Source organism: Simochromis diagramma, unplaced genomic scaffold, assembly GCF_900408965.1.
Source record: "Simochromis diagramma unplaced genomic scaffold, fSimDia1.1 OVJJ01000026.1, whole genome shotgun sequence".
Taxonomy (NCBI): domain Eukaryota; kingdom Metazoa; phylum Chordata; class Actinopteri; order Cichliformes; family Cichlidae; genus Simochromis; species Simochromis diagramma.
The window spans coordinates 10,608,028-10,625,123 of NW_024386985.1; the positions used below are offsets into that span (position 1 = coordinate 10,608,028).

Sequence of the window (17,096 nt, forward strand, 5' to 3'; positions counted from 1 at the left end):
TATAGCTGTTCTTTATCATGTCACACAACACCACGTTTTTCCAGTATTAAATCATTTATTGTTAGCAAGTTCAGTAGTGGATGTTTCAGCAGACCAACACTAATAACAGCAGACCTGCAGTTTTGTACAATATGCAGATTAAACCTATGGAATTCATGTTTAATCCATAAGTCAATAAAGTATAACAGGCAGTAATAATGCATAAACACCAGCGTACCCCAGTAAGTAAAAAGCTGGGCAACAAAACGTAAACAGACATGGCAGTTTTAGTTGACACCCTACTTTGACAGCACTAGAAACATGTTAATGGAGGAATATCACTCTTGATTGCTGCACCAAGAAGCTGCGTTCTTGAACATACGCAGCCAGGGTGAAGGTGTGAGAGAAGGTCTGAAGTCCCTTGGGGCCCAGGGCCACTGCCAGCTCAGGGTGCAACGCTCCGGGTGGGGCATCATGGCCAGGTGTCTGCCATCCCTGGAGCAGAGTCCTGCGATACCCTGCGGTGAGCCGTTAGGGTTGAGAGGGTACTCTTCAGTGGGATGACCCTGGTCGTCAAGGTAACGGAGGGGGGCTAGTCCACCAGAAATAATCAGGTCCTGAGCCCGAGAGCTACGGAATTGCACAAGACCTACGGGAAAGAAAAAGGTTAGGGGAAAAATCAATACTAAACACAGGTGCTGATTACAGAGCATACTGACCCACTGACTTGTTAGGTAACCAGATTAATCTTTGATGTTATGTAAGTTTAAAGAGGGGGGCTCATCATTTCTGTACATTCTGCTAGAAAAATGATAAATAGCCGAGTGATTTATTGACGTGTGCAAGATTTTAATGGAAATATATAAAGCTAGAACATTTTGGCTATGACCACTTTTAGTGCATACTTTTCTATATTCCATATATTCTGACAAGATCCCAACACCATGGCTGAAAAGCAGGGCCGAACCACGACAGAGCCTCCAACGAGTTTTGCAGATGCGACAGATTTTCGGTCCAGCTCTTGTGTAATCTGATATACCTCAGCTTTTTTCCCCCACTTCCATTTCCCTCCCTCAAAAACGACTTCTCGTCAGCCAACCTTCCACCGAGACTATTTCTGATGAGGGTTTAGTGAATAGCAGATAGATCAGCTGAAGAGAAACATGTCATCTCTCAAGTCTTATGCCAGGTTTTTGCTTTTCTTTCTCCCCTATTTCTTAAGGACATGAATGTCAGCTACTATCCATTTCCTGCAGATAGCTTTTAAGCCTGCCACATCGTCTTTTGTACTTATACAGTTTCTGCAAAGTTTTTAGAGACAGTGCATCATGAGAAGATATGCCAAGTTTGCCAGCTAACAGTTCCTTGATAATCACCTTGTTGATGCAAAATACTATTTTATGCCTGTTGAAAATTGAACAGTCATAACATAGTTGCAAGCTGTTGTAAGAATAAATGCTACATATGGATCATTTTAGCCCCTTGATGTTTGGTAGGCAACATGATGATATCTGATCTGATAACATCCTGGGCCTAGGATGCCCTGTGGCCAAGTTTGCTCATGTTTGGTTGATCAACTCCTGACCACATATAAAGAATTCATGTCCAAACATCCTGAGATTTCATGTATTATAATAAAATTAATTAAATGATCTGTCATCATTTCTGAATATTTGAGCTTCATAGGATCCTCTAGTGCAGGGGTGCGGAACTCCAGGCCTCAAGGGCTGGTGTCCTGCAGGTTTTAAAATATCACCCTGGGTCAACACACGTGAATCAAATGATTAGTTTATTTTAACTTCAAGACATGTTGAGGATGTAATTTAGCCACATAAATCAGCTGTGGTGGATCAAGGACACCTGCTAAAACCTGCAGGACACTGGCCCTTGAGGCCTAGAGTTCCCCCACCCCTACTCTAGTGTCTTCTAAGACAGCGGTCCCCAACCTTTTTTGCGCCACAGACCGGTTTATGTCCAACAATATTTTCACGGACTGGCCTTTAAGGTGTCGCGGATAAATACAACAAAATAAACCCAGTACCGGTACCAACAAAAAAAAAAGAAAAAAAAAAGGAAGATTTATTCATGACACACAGGAAAAGACCCAGGGAAACAAAGTTAATGATAAAAACAATAAAAAAATAATGATAAAGGATTTATGGTTTATTATTTATGGTTTTTAGGATAAAAACCCTGAAAACCATAAATTTCACACCCAAGTCTCAACTCTCAGACCGGTACCGGCCAGGGGGTTGGGGACCGCTGTTCTAAGACACCATTTTCCAATAGAACAGAACTGGTTTGTTGGTACTGTTTTTACTGCTGGTGAGTTTAAGTTAAGCGTAAGTTACCACTGTGATTTAGTTTAGTAAGTTGTGACCCACTGTCATGATACTAAGCTCGCTCGTTTAAACCTGACTACAAATCCTGCTAAGCAGTAGACCTCTCATGCTGATCTGACTTTACCTTCTCCATGTGCAACCCAGACTCCCAGCGCTGAGCCCTCCATGCCTCTCAGCCAGATGGATGGAGAGTCCTGGATCCCAACGCTGACAAAACGCGACTCAAACCTGCCTGACTTATTGTGACTCAGCACCACTTCAGATTCTGGTGAGAATAAAAAAAGCCAAGAAAAAAAAAAAACATCAGGATTAAAAATTATTCTAAACAATTCTGTTTTAATTCACTACTAAGGTATTGTGTTGCTTTATTTCAATCACATTTTCAAGAAACATTTCTTTGCAATGTCCTCTTACCCACTCCTTCCTCGCTCTCTCCCACCCAGCCCAGCAAGGCGAGCAGCTGACAGCCATTACATACGCCCAGACTCACTGTATCCTCACGTTGTCGGAAACGATCAAATTCAGCCTTGGCTTTGGAGTTGTAGGCAACAGTAGCTGCCCAACCTTTATGAAAAAGTAATATTGTTACGCAGGAAAAAAATATTATGTACCTCACAGTGGTTTACGTCTGAGTGCATGCGAGCGCATTTACCTTTAGCTGATCCCAGGACGTCTGCATAGCTGAAACCACCGACAAAGACAACTGCTTTGAAAGGGTCCAGGGTTACTGAGCCAGTGCACAGGTCCTGCATGGTGACATCCCAAACCTACACACACAATTACATTGCAAAGCTCAATAATGAACACATGCAACACAGTTTAGATTTAGATGAGCAGATATCTGGTTCATAAAGCTGTTGTTAATGACCTCAAAGCCCGCCATGTACAGAGAGACAGACATCTCTCGATCTCCATTACTGCCCTCCTCTCTGACCACAGCAACACGTGCTAAAAGAGCAGAACAGTTTAAAATACAAAAAAAACCATAATAAATGTATTAATAAATGATTATATCTGACTAAACCTGATGAATTTAAATGATTAAGAATTTAGTGGTGCTGTCCAACCACTAAATAAATATGGTTTCATTCCATTCAGCACACTGGGAAATGATGTAAAGTGAAAATACATAAGAGAAAACAGACTTATAAAGAAAAACAACAATGGATGACAATGCATTACCAGTTAGCGGCTAGCTGTTGCATCAGTTCAGTGTTGCTACTGGCAGTTTGAAACACTAGCGAACTGAATAAAATGTTTCAAAGGTTTGTTGTTCTTGGAGGACTTCCCCAGTGGGGATACACCCTCTGACAGCATCTACAACTGTTATGCTAAATTATAGTTTATAGACAATTAAATAATCAAAGAGTGTTTGACTTCATAATAAAAACAACCATTAATTCCAATTCTGGAGTACAATAAGTCACTGATACCAGGTTGGCTGATGGTGGGCATTTCAGAGGGGTTAAAGGTCAGTTTAAAGTATGGCTGTGTCCTCTTTGATAGCCCCTCCTCCTCCTGTTTAATATGCAGCTCATTGGCTTGGAGACGCTCCAGCTGGAAACTCGTGTCCTCCCACATTGCTCTGAGGTCAGGCAGCAGCTCCCTCAGCACCTCCTTTCCATCTACACGGACCCTGATCTGGAAGACAAGTGCGATGAAAGACAGCGGTCATCCCTTACAAAGACACAAGACCCGAGTCCGTGCCAGGTTTAACATCTCACCATGGCTTCTGGTCCAAAGCCACATGTTCTGCCGATATGAAGGCACTGGACGCCTGCATCGCTGTATCTTTGACACACAGTTTCTAAATCTGACTGAGAAACCTCCAGAACCAAACCCAGCTCCTCGCTGAACAACAGCTCCATGACTGCACGTGGCAAAAGATTGTAAAGACAGAGTTATTTTGCATTATGTATGTGTAATTAACTGGTAAGGAAAGGGAGATAACACATTCAGGCTCTAACCTCCAGCTCCTTGTGAAGTCAATTCAACATCAATCCCACGGTTTCCTGCAAACGCCATCTCTAGCAAGCAGGTAAGAAGGCCTCCGTCACTGATGTCATGACCTGCACTCAGCAGGCGATCTGAAAGGACACAAAATAGATTACATGTTGTTGTTCTTATTTTTTTAGGAGCTTTCCAAGCCACTAGGTGGCTCTCTCGTCACAGTGCAGAGCTGTGGCTGTGCAGTAAGAATTTAAAGGAATATTTAAACAAAACTGAAAAACCACTGAAGAAAACTTTGCTCCCAGTATAATTCGATGCCAACTTTTTCCCCTTTCTGTGGCAGGGAGATGTTTTCCCTGTGCAAACTGACCGTGTATGAGTTTCTGAGTGGTGTTGAAACAGGCTGTCAATAGTTCTGGCTGGTCCAGGTCAGGAGAGCAGTCTCCCAGCTGGCTGTAGCACTGAGCCAGGGCAGAGCCTCCTAGACGATGACGGCCTGGACTGAGAGGAACCCACAACAACACGCCTGCAGACAGAGGACAAAAAGTCAGAGGCAAGCTGTCTGTTACTGAGATCACGATGTGCGCAGCGTGAGTTAGAGAAGCATGAAAATAGAAATAAAAAAACTCTAAGGAAAATTAACTTATTTTTTTATGCCATTAAAACACTGACGGGTTTGAGTCTTGGTGTGTGCGTTATACCTTTGCCATCTGGATCCTCGAGATCAGGCGTCACAGTAGCAGTGATGTCAGGGCAAACAGCATATGCTGAAATAACAAGAGCACCTGAAAAAGAAGCAGAGCAAAAGCTAAGTTTAGACAGCTCTCTCACACTCACACACACACACACACACACACACACACACACACACACAGTACCTGGAGCTTTGACCGTCTCTTTTCCAACTCTAGCAGCCATGCTCAGAGAGTCCTTGCCTCCATCGATGGCCACTCCCAGCTGACCCATGACTGCACACATGGCTTGGCAGGCTTCCCACAGGCATGCCCCCTCTCCAGGCAGCTTAGCAGCCCACATCCAGTTACCACTGCACTTCACATCCTGACAAGATTTTAAAAATAATAATAATAATAATAATAATGAAATTCTAATAATTACATCATGTTGGGATTAAAAATACACCTTTTTACATTTTTGCATATCTGCAATATATTAATTAAGCTTGTTTGTTTCTGCATATTTACTCACCTTTAGTTCTGTTACCCTTGCAAACACCAGATTGGTCAGAGCCTCACCCACAGCCATGCGAGCCCCTGCTGCAGGACACACCAGCCCTTTAATTGGCTGCTCCCCAATGGCTGTTGCTGCTCCTCCTAGGCTGAAAGGTGATAGAGCAACAACAGCCACATCGGCCAATGGGGTGTGAAGAGGGCCGACACACTGTTGCTGGGCAACCAACCCAGTCACAGACCGGTCCACCTGATGGAGGGAGAGAGAGACAACAGAGAGAATCAGTGTCTGCACAAGTTATTTCTAAAAACAAGAGACTGTAAGACGGGTATATACACACACACACACCTTGTTGGTCAGGTAGCGTTTGGACGCCACAGCAGGCAAACGTAAAACTCTGTGCAGAGCATCTTTGACAGTCAGCCCAGCAGGAAGACTCAGTGTTTGATGATTCAGGGCCAGTGACTCCATCTTAAACTCCTTCTGGGGCATTTTTCCCAGAACCCACTCCAGCTGCAAGTCCACAGGACAACGCCCGCTGTCTGCCTCATCGCCACTTCCTCCCTCATCACGGACCAGCACAATCTGAGTGAGAAATCAGTAATTCACTGAGCGTGGATTTACTCAGTGAGACACTTGTGGCATTATGACCTAGCCAACAAGGTGAAATGACCGGTATGATAGATGTGCATTTATCGACTCGAGCCAGTCTAAAACGTGCCTTGCCGTCTCCTGTGATGTTTCCCACAAAGTCAACAGGACACTTCTCCCTTTGACACACCCTCTCCAGGAAGGACCGGTCTGATGGCTGCAGCAGGAGGGCATTGCTCTCCTGATACTCAGCCCCCCAAAGCTCCAGCACACTCAGTGTGGGGTCACCTTTCTACAACACAAAGCATAAAAAAAATCCAGACATTTATCTATTTAAAAGAAAATACAAGAAATGTGTTTAAAAACACAAACAGAAAGCTGTGTTCATGTGGTGATTACCTTGAATCTACTGCAGTATATCACAGCTCCTGCTGGCTCACTGAGCTCCTTGAGCACATTACCTAAAAAAAGAAATGAGAGTATAGGTTCAATACCTTGTTTTTTCTCTCTTTCTTTATATAACCTCTTAAAGAAGCCACATTTTCCTCACCATTTCCTCCTGCCCCCTGATCATGTATACTGCAGATTGGATTTCCGCCACTTCTTTCCAGGCATGCCCTGAGAGCACGGTTCATCTTTTGCTCCATCTCAGCATCTCCCCTCTGGACAGCACCCAGATCCCTGTCACTGGAGTTGTCCCCCTGAACCTACAAGTTTACATGTACTTAAATACTGAAAAACATTCACGTCACGCGAAGTCATTGATTAATTGTAGTGTCCATACTTGAACAGAAGAGGCTGCTCCTCCTCCTACACCGATCCTGTACACCGGCCCTCCGATCTTCACCACCTCCATTCCTGATGGACAGCAGAGCAGCAGAGAGTCTCTGATCAATGTGTGTAAATATAGCCTCTGAATTGATTAATGTCATTTCACACAGTGTGTTAAAGCATCACCAGGCTCTGGCGCTTCTTTCTTCACGTGTATATCTTCGATAGAACCGAGACCACCACTGAACATGATCGGCTTAATCCACTCCCGTCGCTCCCCATTAGCCAGCCGCATGCCGAAGGAACGAGCAAAGCCTAAAGGAGGGTTACATGTTAAAGAAGTGCCAAAATAATTCAATAGTCATTCATAAATTTGTACAGTTATGTTAGAAAACAGGTTACAGATTTAAAGATGCAATGTTTTTGGGAAGCAGTCTGAGGAAAAGAGACAAAATGAATTTTCTGCAACAACAGAGATAATATTGGATTTGTGTTCTTGTTTAAACTTATGTGTTTAGTATGTACGGTCTTCCTACCTGAGAGGACAGGTTCTCCAAACTTGTTGCCGTAGTCCGACGCTCCATCGCTGGCCTCAATGGCCACCTGCAGAGGAGGGGCAAAGGTGGAGGGATACTCCCATCCCTCTCCTTTACACTCCCATGGGAGATCATATCCTACAGATGGGAAAGATATGTTGACTCAAGGTCAGTTTCTGTGCAGCACAGTCCAACCATGTTTTCTGATACCTTATTAACAAAAATCCATCTATCTTACATTTGGCATGTTGTGCCTCAGGGTTTCATTATTAGACCATTATCCATTTTCTGTACAGATGCCAAGTGTGTGGCAAATCATTCAAGACTTTCAGATTCTTTTTAACTGTTATCCAGATGACATCTAGGTTTATCTAAATGCATGTGGTCAAATTCTTCAATTTTACCTTTAAAAGAGAAAATTATTATACTTTAATGAAACCACCTTTTTACTTTCCTCAACTGGCAACTCACTGGTCAACATCAACTTCTAACCAAAACCATTTTAGCATCCTCACATGGTGCCAAAATGACTCATCGATAAAAACTATATTTAGGTATTTAAAACTTGTGTGAAGTGAAGACTTGTGATATATTATAATAACTCTAATATGGGGATTTTAATTTGTTGTCCTGTAGGTTTTAAAGCAGCGGTCCTCAATCCCCGGGCCGGTCCGTGAGTCGTTTGGTACCGGGGCGCGAGAGTTGACGCTCGGGTGTGAAATTTATGATTTTCAGGGTTTTTATCGTCAACTCTGTTTCCTTGGGTCTTTTCCCGTGTTGTAGTTGTGCGTCTTATTTTGAAAGAAATATTTACGTGTTACCATAGCAACCAGAGAGCATTAAGGGGGAGAGAGGAGGACGTTACTCTCAATGTTGTTGCTGCATTTCAGGAGGACGCTGCTACTAAAGTTAGACAGTGAATTCGTGTTTATTATTATATTTACAAAACACCCAGTTTTTGTCTTAGGTCGTATCATTTTTTTTTTTTTTTATATTTATCTGCGACACCTTAAAGGCCGGTCCGTGAAAATATTGTCTGACATTAAACGGTCCGTGGCGCAACAAAGGTTGGGGACGGCTGTTTTAAAGCTTGCCCTTAAATATTAGATGCATAGAGTCTTGGACCTGGTATGTGCAGGTTCCCGAAGCAGTATCCTGCAGTGCCAGCAATGACGTGGCCTCCTCGTCCGGCACTCTGGACATCTCTGATACGACCACCAGTCCCTGTTGTTGCCCCGCTGAACGGTGATACACCTAAAATGTCCATCCAGCTCACGATTAATCTCAGGTAAAAACAGAAACTTGCATTTTAAATAAGTACAAAACTTTTTGCGCCCTAACCAGTCGGGAAGTTGTGCGTCTCTGCTGTGAAGATGACATGTCTTAGTGAGCGCCGAGTCTCATACGGGCTCGCTTGGGATGGGTCTTTTGGGTAAATGAACTCAAGCTCCATGCCTTTGATGCCACTGAACACACACAGAAAATTTACAGTGAGCCAAAACAGACAGACACGCTCACGAGTGTGCTCGCCCCTGCTGTCGCCACTACTACCTGCTGTTGTCGCAGAACTTGATGACGTTGTTCTGGTTGCTGTGCCGCTGCGTGTCCATTATGAGGCTGAAAAGAGTCTCCTTCTGCTCCTTCCCGTCGATCACCATCCGCCCCCGGAAGAACCAGTGACGACTGTGCTCACTGGGAAGGACAAAGAAAGCCTTGCAGCGTATAAATACCAAAAACACACAACACACAGAGCAGTCCCGCCAATCTGTTCACTGCAGACGACCCCACCTATTGGACTGGGCCAGGTCAAAACATTCCACACTGGTGGGGTTCCTTTCAATCCTCTGGAACATCGATGTGTAGTAGTCCAGATCCCAGGAGTCAAAGGCCAAGCCTGCACCAACCACAAAAGTGCATACATAAAGTTCCTCAATACTGAAAAAAAACAACCACAGAGCACTGAGTAGTTTCCATCCATTTACTATCGATTCAAAACATGCTCTTCTAAAAAGGTGCACAGTGCTTCGGTCAGCATTTCTTCCCCTGAATTGTTCTCTATATATAAACTTGGAAAAATATCATTTAACCCTCGGGCGAAACAAAAATCAATCGACACACTCCCATGCATTCAAACATGCTTCAAAACACAAGAAAGCCGACAACTCTGAGATGGTTTTGGCTCGTTTACACATAAATTTGATCACTTCCACTGCACTTAAACTTAAGCAGTACTTAGCATGAACACTTTACAATTAGTATTCCAAGGATCCACACTGCATAACAAACTTGTGTCCCATCTATTAAACACCAAAACGCTGAGTGTAAAATTGATTTCACAAGGATTCAAAGCAGCTGTAGTCAGAGCAAATTCCACATATACCTCTTTTTAATTATCTCCTCAATTCACCAGCCGAGCATGGCAGCGCCTACAAAGTACGTGCACTGAAATGATTCTCATTTCTTTGAGCTGCTTGTGAATGTTAATGAAGCTGAGCGAATAAGCAGAGCATGAACATAAGAACGCACGCCACGTTCTGTCGCTGTGGCTGGTGTCAGCCTGAAACCTGTTCACATTATTAGGAGGAAATAATCACTCAGCGTGCAGACACGTGGAATGTTTTACAGTTCTGGGTCATTACACAGAAAATCGCCGTTACGCACAGATGACAGAACTGACTTGTTCGTATGGCTGCAAAAAGTATTTTTACTGTGGGCCGTAACTGCAATCTTAATCATTTTGGCAAGTCAGAAATCATGAGCTTGTTTTTGCAGGAGATTTCCTTGAACTTTAAATATTATTTAAAGGAAAAATTAAGGAGTTTGAAGAGGACACAAGGTCGTCTGGTCAAACAATTGCAACTGGCTGTTTCTGTCAGCCTACAGCTTTCACCGCAGTGTGACTGCAGCTCCAGGTCGGCGAATAGAAGATCATGTTACAACGGGCTCATAAACCCGAAGGAGAGACACCGAGTGCGATATACTGGAGCGCTTTAGCTTCAAAGCTAAAACGGGAATTTTAAAGTTGACTCTAAAGCTAACAGAGAGTGAATAAAGATGCAAGACATCTCTTCTTGGAAACAGTTAAAAGACGTGCAGCTGCATTTTGGACAGACTGCAATGGATTTTAAAGATGGTTAGTTAAGAGCGGTAAATAGCAATAATTTAAGTAAGAAAATATAAAACCAAGAACGACTTAGAAACGACACACCTTAACTTAGCAATGATCCTTAAATAAAATCAGCGTCACTAGGGAAACAAAAATGATTTTAAAGTGTGATTAACCGCTGCATCCAACTTTTTCTAGGAAAATAACTTAACTGCTTTTATTATCTTATACAGTAATGTCTCAAGCCACTTCTAATTTATTTGCATGTTAATGTTAATATAGTATATAAGACAAAAATAGAGTCGGTACGGTTATAAAACCGATGACAAGATGATCTCACAGTGTTCAGTGATGCTGAGGTCAGGGCTCCGGGAAGGCCCGTCCATGACTGACAGTGTTTTCTGCTTTTACTCCATTTCAGATACCATTCACCTTTTTTTTTTTTTTAGGTCTGCCAACAAGTCATTTGTTCTCCAGTTTACTCAATTTTTTTAAGGACAAACTACACACCATGCTGAGACCCGCCAAATTTTTAGTTAATAGCTCTTTAAGAATCACCTCATGGGTACAAAAATACCATTTTATGCCTGTAAAACTGGGATTTTATGACATACTGCCTGTAACTAAGCGCTTAAAGATAAAAAATAAAAGAATATGTTGTAAGTTTTTTGCCATGTGTGGACTAAGCACTGGTTCAGTCCCTTGTTTTCTGTGTGTTACAAACCTTAACAAACTAACTAACAAAGAAAATGGTCAGGTACAAGGACTAAAAACCTTTAGTCAACCAGAAACAAACAAAACAAAAATCTTGGCTTCAAATATCACTCAGATCAGTTTATTCAGTCCTTCAATCGACCGAAGCCTTTATCTCTTTAGGGTTTTACATTAGACACACACATGCACGTGCAAGATAATCAGCAGCATCACTGCCGTCCTGTGACTTCAACCAGCTAAGTAATAATGTCATGCATCATGTGACGTTATTAGCAGTGTACTCACAGACCACTGTAAGACTGAGAAGCAGCATAAAGGAAGAGCAGACAAAGAGAAGAGAGAGGCAGGTCACAGTTCATTAAATGCAATAAAAGACTGATTGAGGAAAGTAAAAGCAGAGATTAAAAGAGGATGAAGCTCAATAATGCTCCGTTAATAAAGAGAGCCCCAGTAAGGAAACTCTATTAAAGTGTAAAAAAATAGAAAATGAATAAATTCTCACCCAGCTCATCGTTAGCGCTCTCCAAGGCTGCGCGACCCTTCCCCAGGATGTCCACGTCGAACACCGCCTGAGGTTCTGTTTCCACAGTGAAGGAGGTGATGGGGTGTTGATAGATGCACTCCGTCATGCTGTCATACAGACACTCAATCAGCTTCTTTACATCTCCACTGATTTCACTCACACTCTGCTCGGTCTTGGGCTGAAGCAGAGACAGTTCACATTAGACCCAGAAAGTAAAGTCGCGAAAGAAAAAGAAAAGTATATATATATGCGTAGATTTTTCTGTGTGTGTGTGTGTGTGTGTGTGTTCACACCTTGATGAGAAACCTGCGCGACAGCTCAACTCGGGTGACATTAGTGAGACCGGCACTCTGGCAGATGGACACAGCGTTAGTGGACCAGGCAGTGGAGAAGTTCAACCTGAAAATATAACATAAAAGACTTTTTTATAATGTAGACTTTCTCTCATATGAACGATTTAAAAGAATTATTTTAATTAAAACTGTACCATATGTTTCCTTATTTACTTTTAAGTCAGGCTCGCCTACAGTCTGTGCAGCACTTTTAAAGATTTCCATATTACTTACCCTTAGTCACAGTGAACACCTGCCTAACATTGTTCAGTACAGACGGTATTTATTTTAATGTATGCTACAGGAAGTCACAAACGTCTTGGCCAGAACCCTCACGGCCTGGCTTGTTTGCAGTTTACCAGTTTGACTTCTTTGTTTCCTGTATTTCATAACCTTAAGTTCTCATTTCACTAACTGGAATCTTATTCATACAGAATGACAATGTCTAAGGCAGGAGGAAAAAAAAAGAAAGAAAAAAAGTTGGGGTATATGTGGTCAAAGAATAGAGTCCAAATAGAAATGCACAATGTATCGCCAACTGCCAAGAAAACAAACATACAGCACCTGGAACACAAACATTTGAAAATGCACAGGTACAGATTTGTATCTTTCTTCCAGCTCCACCTTCTTGCAGCTCGTAATCGCGACCTGCTGCCTAGGACTGCAATATCTGAACCATTTTAGTTAGAGAGGTGCTGTGGATCTCAAAAAAGAACAAGGACTAGCAATCCCAGCTGCAATCCAAAAACAGTGGAGGTGGATGTCGGATCCTCGCTGGTAAAGCAGCTGATTGCTACCTAGCCAGGACCTCATCAAGTCAGGATTCACAGGGACAGGCCAGGGCTAGCTGCTTGGCAGTGACTGAACTTTCGAAATAAGAGCAGGGATTGCCTGGTAAAGCAACTGCAGATGGCATCTGTGTGTTTTGTGCTAAGCAAAAAGACTGAGATGCAAATGAATTATCTCTAAAAACCAGGCAGCAGTACCTGGGCCCGATCTCCACCAGTTTCTCCCCACTGCCCTCTGTGAGGTTTGGTTTCTCAGACAGCGGCTCTGCGTGCAGAGGATGACGAAACAACCAGAGTAGAACCCCCTTCTGCTCATGGCTGAGACTCTCGCAGCCTGCAGGAGAAAAATCACAGCAGGACAAAACATTATAAACAGATGTAAATGTGACATTTTAAGTGGTAGACTAGTAAAAAACCTTTAAGGTGAATTCAGTGACTTTAATCCTCATTCTACCCACATCCATAATAATTAGCATCTTCAAGGCCTGTTACACACTCACCTGTCAGTTCCACATTGTAGCACAGCTCGGTCGTGACTAACAGATGTGGGTAGAGCTTGGCTGCCCTTTGTAAGGCCCGACTTTTCAGAGCTTCATTACTGTAGAACCTCACGACAGCCATGACTGATGAAGAGATACACAAATCCAGTTTAAAGGCAGAGGGTAGTGCATTAGTCAAATCAATTGTAGAGGGTCAAAGAAGGTAAATTTTAGGGATCATTTATCAATAGAATTGATTTAGCCTATTACTGACTGCATTTTCTGAAGTAACGAGTCATTAAATCAGAGTCCAAAGTATGAAATTGATGACCAATATTAAGTGTGCCGACCCTAGTCTCCAGATCGATTCAGGTCAAGACAAACCAATAATGAGATAGCAGGCCACTCGCAATACTGCAAAAAGCCTACAACCCATTCCAACACCTCCGCAAGACCTCAGAGAGGCTGTGAAAGCCATCTCTCAGTATAGCAGAGTGATCTATGTTTAGATATGGCAGTTTTCAAAAGCTTTAAGAGCTTTAAATATTTTGATTACAAACCATTACGCTGTAGCAGGATTGGGCTACACTTCATTCTGAACCCAAACAGGAAAAAGAACTGGAGTCCTGCAACATGCTATGGGCCACACAGCGCCCGGATTTCATCATCATGGAGTCAGCGATTTAATGAAGGGATAAAAGAAAGAGGAGGGAGGCTGAATCTGCACATTTTGTGCCAAGGACCTCGAAGGCACACAGAACAGAGAGGATGTTACAAGATAAATTCTCACTCCGACTTAGGGCTTTTTCTTAAAGGTCTTTTTTTTGGATTTTCAGCAAGATTACACAAACTACAGAGGTGAATTTCATGAAATTTGCTACAAAGGTGGAACAGGAGCTAAGAGGAAGAACGCTGGTACAGATCACTTTATTTTGATTTGAAATTCTAAGAATTTACATTAGCAGAAAACACACTGAAATCTAATTTTCATTTACTGTACATTAAGTTCAAAACAAATAAAAACTATTAATACTGCACGATCTCAATTTATTTGTAGTTTTTAAAAGTTTTCAGTCCACTGTACGTTTGATTCAAAAGGAGAAAAAGGTTGCAAATCGTCACAGAAAGCCAACGATATCAGCATGTTGAACATACAACCCAGGGACCACAATAAAGTTTGAAAGTTGTATTCAAGTCATTAACTATTCCAATTTTTAATTACAAAAAGAAGTTAATCAATTTTTGGTAAAACATCTGGAAAAAGTCTAGATCCAGACTCAAGTTGTTTGAATTATAAACATGTATAACACTTTTGCAAGGTTAGAAAACCAACATGTGAAGGTTTTCTTTGATCTGTACTCTACATGTATTGACACATGTGCAGAGAATACGTTTTTTCCCTCCACATAAGAAATTCCGGGCTCCCCTAAAGAAAAATGAGCAGTACCCTAGCACTCATTAAAAATATTCTAATTAAAAAATAATTCATGTCATCAGATTTTCAAGAGATAAGAGATGTTTGTCATTAACACTTATGATTTCATGGTTTCAAAAGTATTTTTTCATTTCCTTATATATATTTGCTGTGGCTCAGGTGAACATTCTATTAAACTTCCTTAATTTTACACTTAATAAAACCTACATTACAATAATAAATGCAGAACTATGTCCAATATAAAAATCACACACACAATCCTGATCCTGACAAATGGCCCACTGATTGCAGGTCACACACTGCACGGTCAGGAGTTTTCTGTTAGTGTTTAACACGCTACAAACTGCAACCCCCTTCAACATAAACACACACACACACACACACCTCTGTGTCAACTGACTGTAAACACAACAACGACACATTATAAGGGATACAACTTCTTAATAAGTGACTCGTGTCTAAAAAGACCTGGGGGAGTTTTCCATGTTTCCTGTGTGGAAGCTAAGCGGCTAAAAGGCAGCAGAGTTAGCAGAAAGCACATTAGCTAACTTACGTGCAGCAGCAGTTACGCTGTCTGGGATCAAACCTGGTCTCTGCTGGAGTCCCGGAGTGACTTCTGCTCCTGCAGGACAGACTGAAAGCGGCTGGGTTAGCTGCGGTCTGCACACTGATTGACTGACTGACTGAATGGATGGAAGGATGGCTGGACCTCTGCACCCACGTGTGAGCCACTCAAACTGCAAGACGCATGCGCAAGTGGGTGTCGTAGCAAAGAGTGATTTACAGTATTTGCTCAGTGATGATCCCCAGTATTTAAACTGTGGTAAATTACTTTTTGGCTTATAATCTGTCAATTTTATCCCATATTTCAGCCATATTTCTTATGAATGATATCAACTACTTTTGCGCAACAGTGAACTTTCCTGTCACAAGTTAGAAGCTGGAATCTGTTTGTTTTTGTTTTGTTTGTTTTTGTTTTGGCAAAGTGATTTCTATTTATCCTTTATTTATTCTGGGAAAGTCTCATTGCCATTAAAAATGTCTTTTTCAATCGAGTTCTGGCCAAACAGGACCAGAAATTGCACAACAGTCCTATAAAGATATTTTAAGTGGGCAAAAAGGACAAAAGGAGGATAATGCTTTCAAAACAGGTTATTTCTTTATTTTATATAAATCCTCTTTGTAAATCCTGTTGATGGCAGTCTGTTTATCATTATCAGCAAACATACTAGAAGTTTCGGCAATGTCAGTGAATTTTGGGAGGCTTTGAACTTTTAATGTGAAAACTGCCAACAGGGAAGCAACTTGTAAATTATTTTGTACTTTTCCTTTTAAAATTTCTAAAACACATGAAAATAATCTTTTTATTTAAAATGATTCAGAACAAGCTGAAATTAATAGAACTGGGGGGGGGGCATGTCATTTAGATCTTCATGCTGGAAAACTTTGGGGGTTTACTTTGACTATTAATCTTAGTATTTCTAACATCCTGTCCCGGTGATCCTGAAGAATTGTATACAGCTCAAGGGAGCCAATGACGGTTTTCCTTATTTCTTTTCATATAAACTCACCCTGCACATCTTTCCTGCCTCGGGTCTTTGTGGCAAAAATTCAACAAGGTGCTGAAAAAGTTCCTCAGAGATCTCAGTCCACACTAAGCTAGTAAACATCACACAGCTGCTGCAGATCTGGTGACTGTGGAGGCCATCTGAGTACAGAGGACTCACTCTCATGTTCATTTAAATTTTGTGACACCACAAACTAGCCTGCTGGAAGCAGCCATCAGAAGATAGATACAATACTCAGGTCAGCTGTGGCCTTAAAATAATGCTCGGTACTAAGGGGCCCAAAGTGTGCCAAGAAAGTATTGCCCACATCATTACAACACAATCACAAGCCTGATACAAGGCAGGGTAGATCCATGTTTTCATGTTCTTTATGCCAAATTCTGACGCTACCATTCAAATATATGTGCAAATAAACCCTGTAAGCAAAAAGCTGCTGTGGGTGCAGGTAATATAGTCATCTCAGGGACACAATTCATGTTGTGAGTAAAGAAATAGCCCCCAACTGCTGTTTAAACTTGATGTACCAGGTACAGCCAATCAGAAAAGAGTTGGCTCTAACTAAAGGTGACATTAAAGAGAGAGGATAGGATACACTGGGTTTGCACCCAGGAGCAGAATAAGGTAAATAACTACTATTTTGAACTGTGAGTAATACAGTGCTGCTCTGGTGCAGTCCAAAAACAGAAATATGGAGTTGTAAATTCACATAATAGGCTCACTCTCTCAAGCTATAAAAAACAAAGCAATTGAAGACATTTTCTTAGTTGTGTAAAACGTTTTGAAAATTGGAAAAT

At 41.9% G+C, this 17,096-nt stretch overlaps 1 protein-coding gene across 1 annotated transcript; it reads right to left on the minus strand.

Moving 5' to 3' along the window:
* Positions 1-35: 35 nt before the first annotated feature.
* pfas (phosphoribosylformylglycinamidine synthase) lies at positions 36-15,572 on the minus strand. The gene is made up of 28 exons (XM_040040194.1): positions 15,288-15,572; positions 13,321-13,443; positions 13,019-13,154; positions 11,994-12,099; positions 11,680-11,878; positions 9,146-9,251; positions 8,909-9,049; positions 8,699-8,823; positions 8,483-8,611; positions 7,358-7,495; positions 7,008-7,136; positions 6,835-6,908; positions 6,601-6,757; positions 6,450-6,511; positions 6,181-6,342; positions 5,808-6,044; positions 5,478-5,708; positions 5,150-5,330; positions 4,973-5,056; positions 4,642-4,797; positions 4,289-4,408; positions 4,046-4,191; positions 3,755-3,962; positions 3,190-3,269; positions 2,974-3,088; positions 2,736-2,885; positions 2,446-2,586; positions 36-628 (listed from the first exon to the last, which is right to left on the minus strand). The coding sequence occupies exons 2-28, from the start codon at positions 13,439-13,441 to the stop codon at positions 318-320; spliced, it is 3,945 nt and encodes a 1,314-aa protein (XP_039896128.1). The 5' UTR covers positions 13,442-13,443; positions 15,288-15,572; the 3' UTR covers positions 36-317.
* Positions 15,573-17,096: the final 1,524 nt, after the last annotated feature.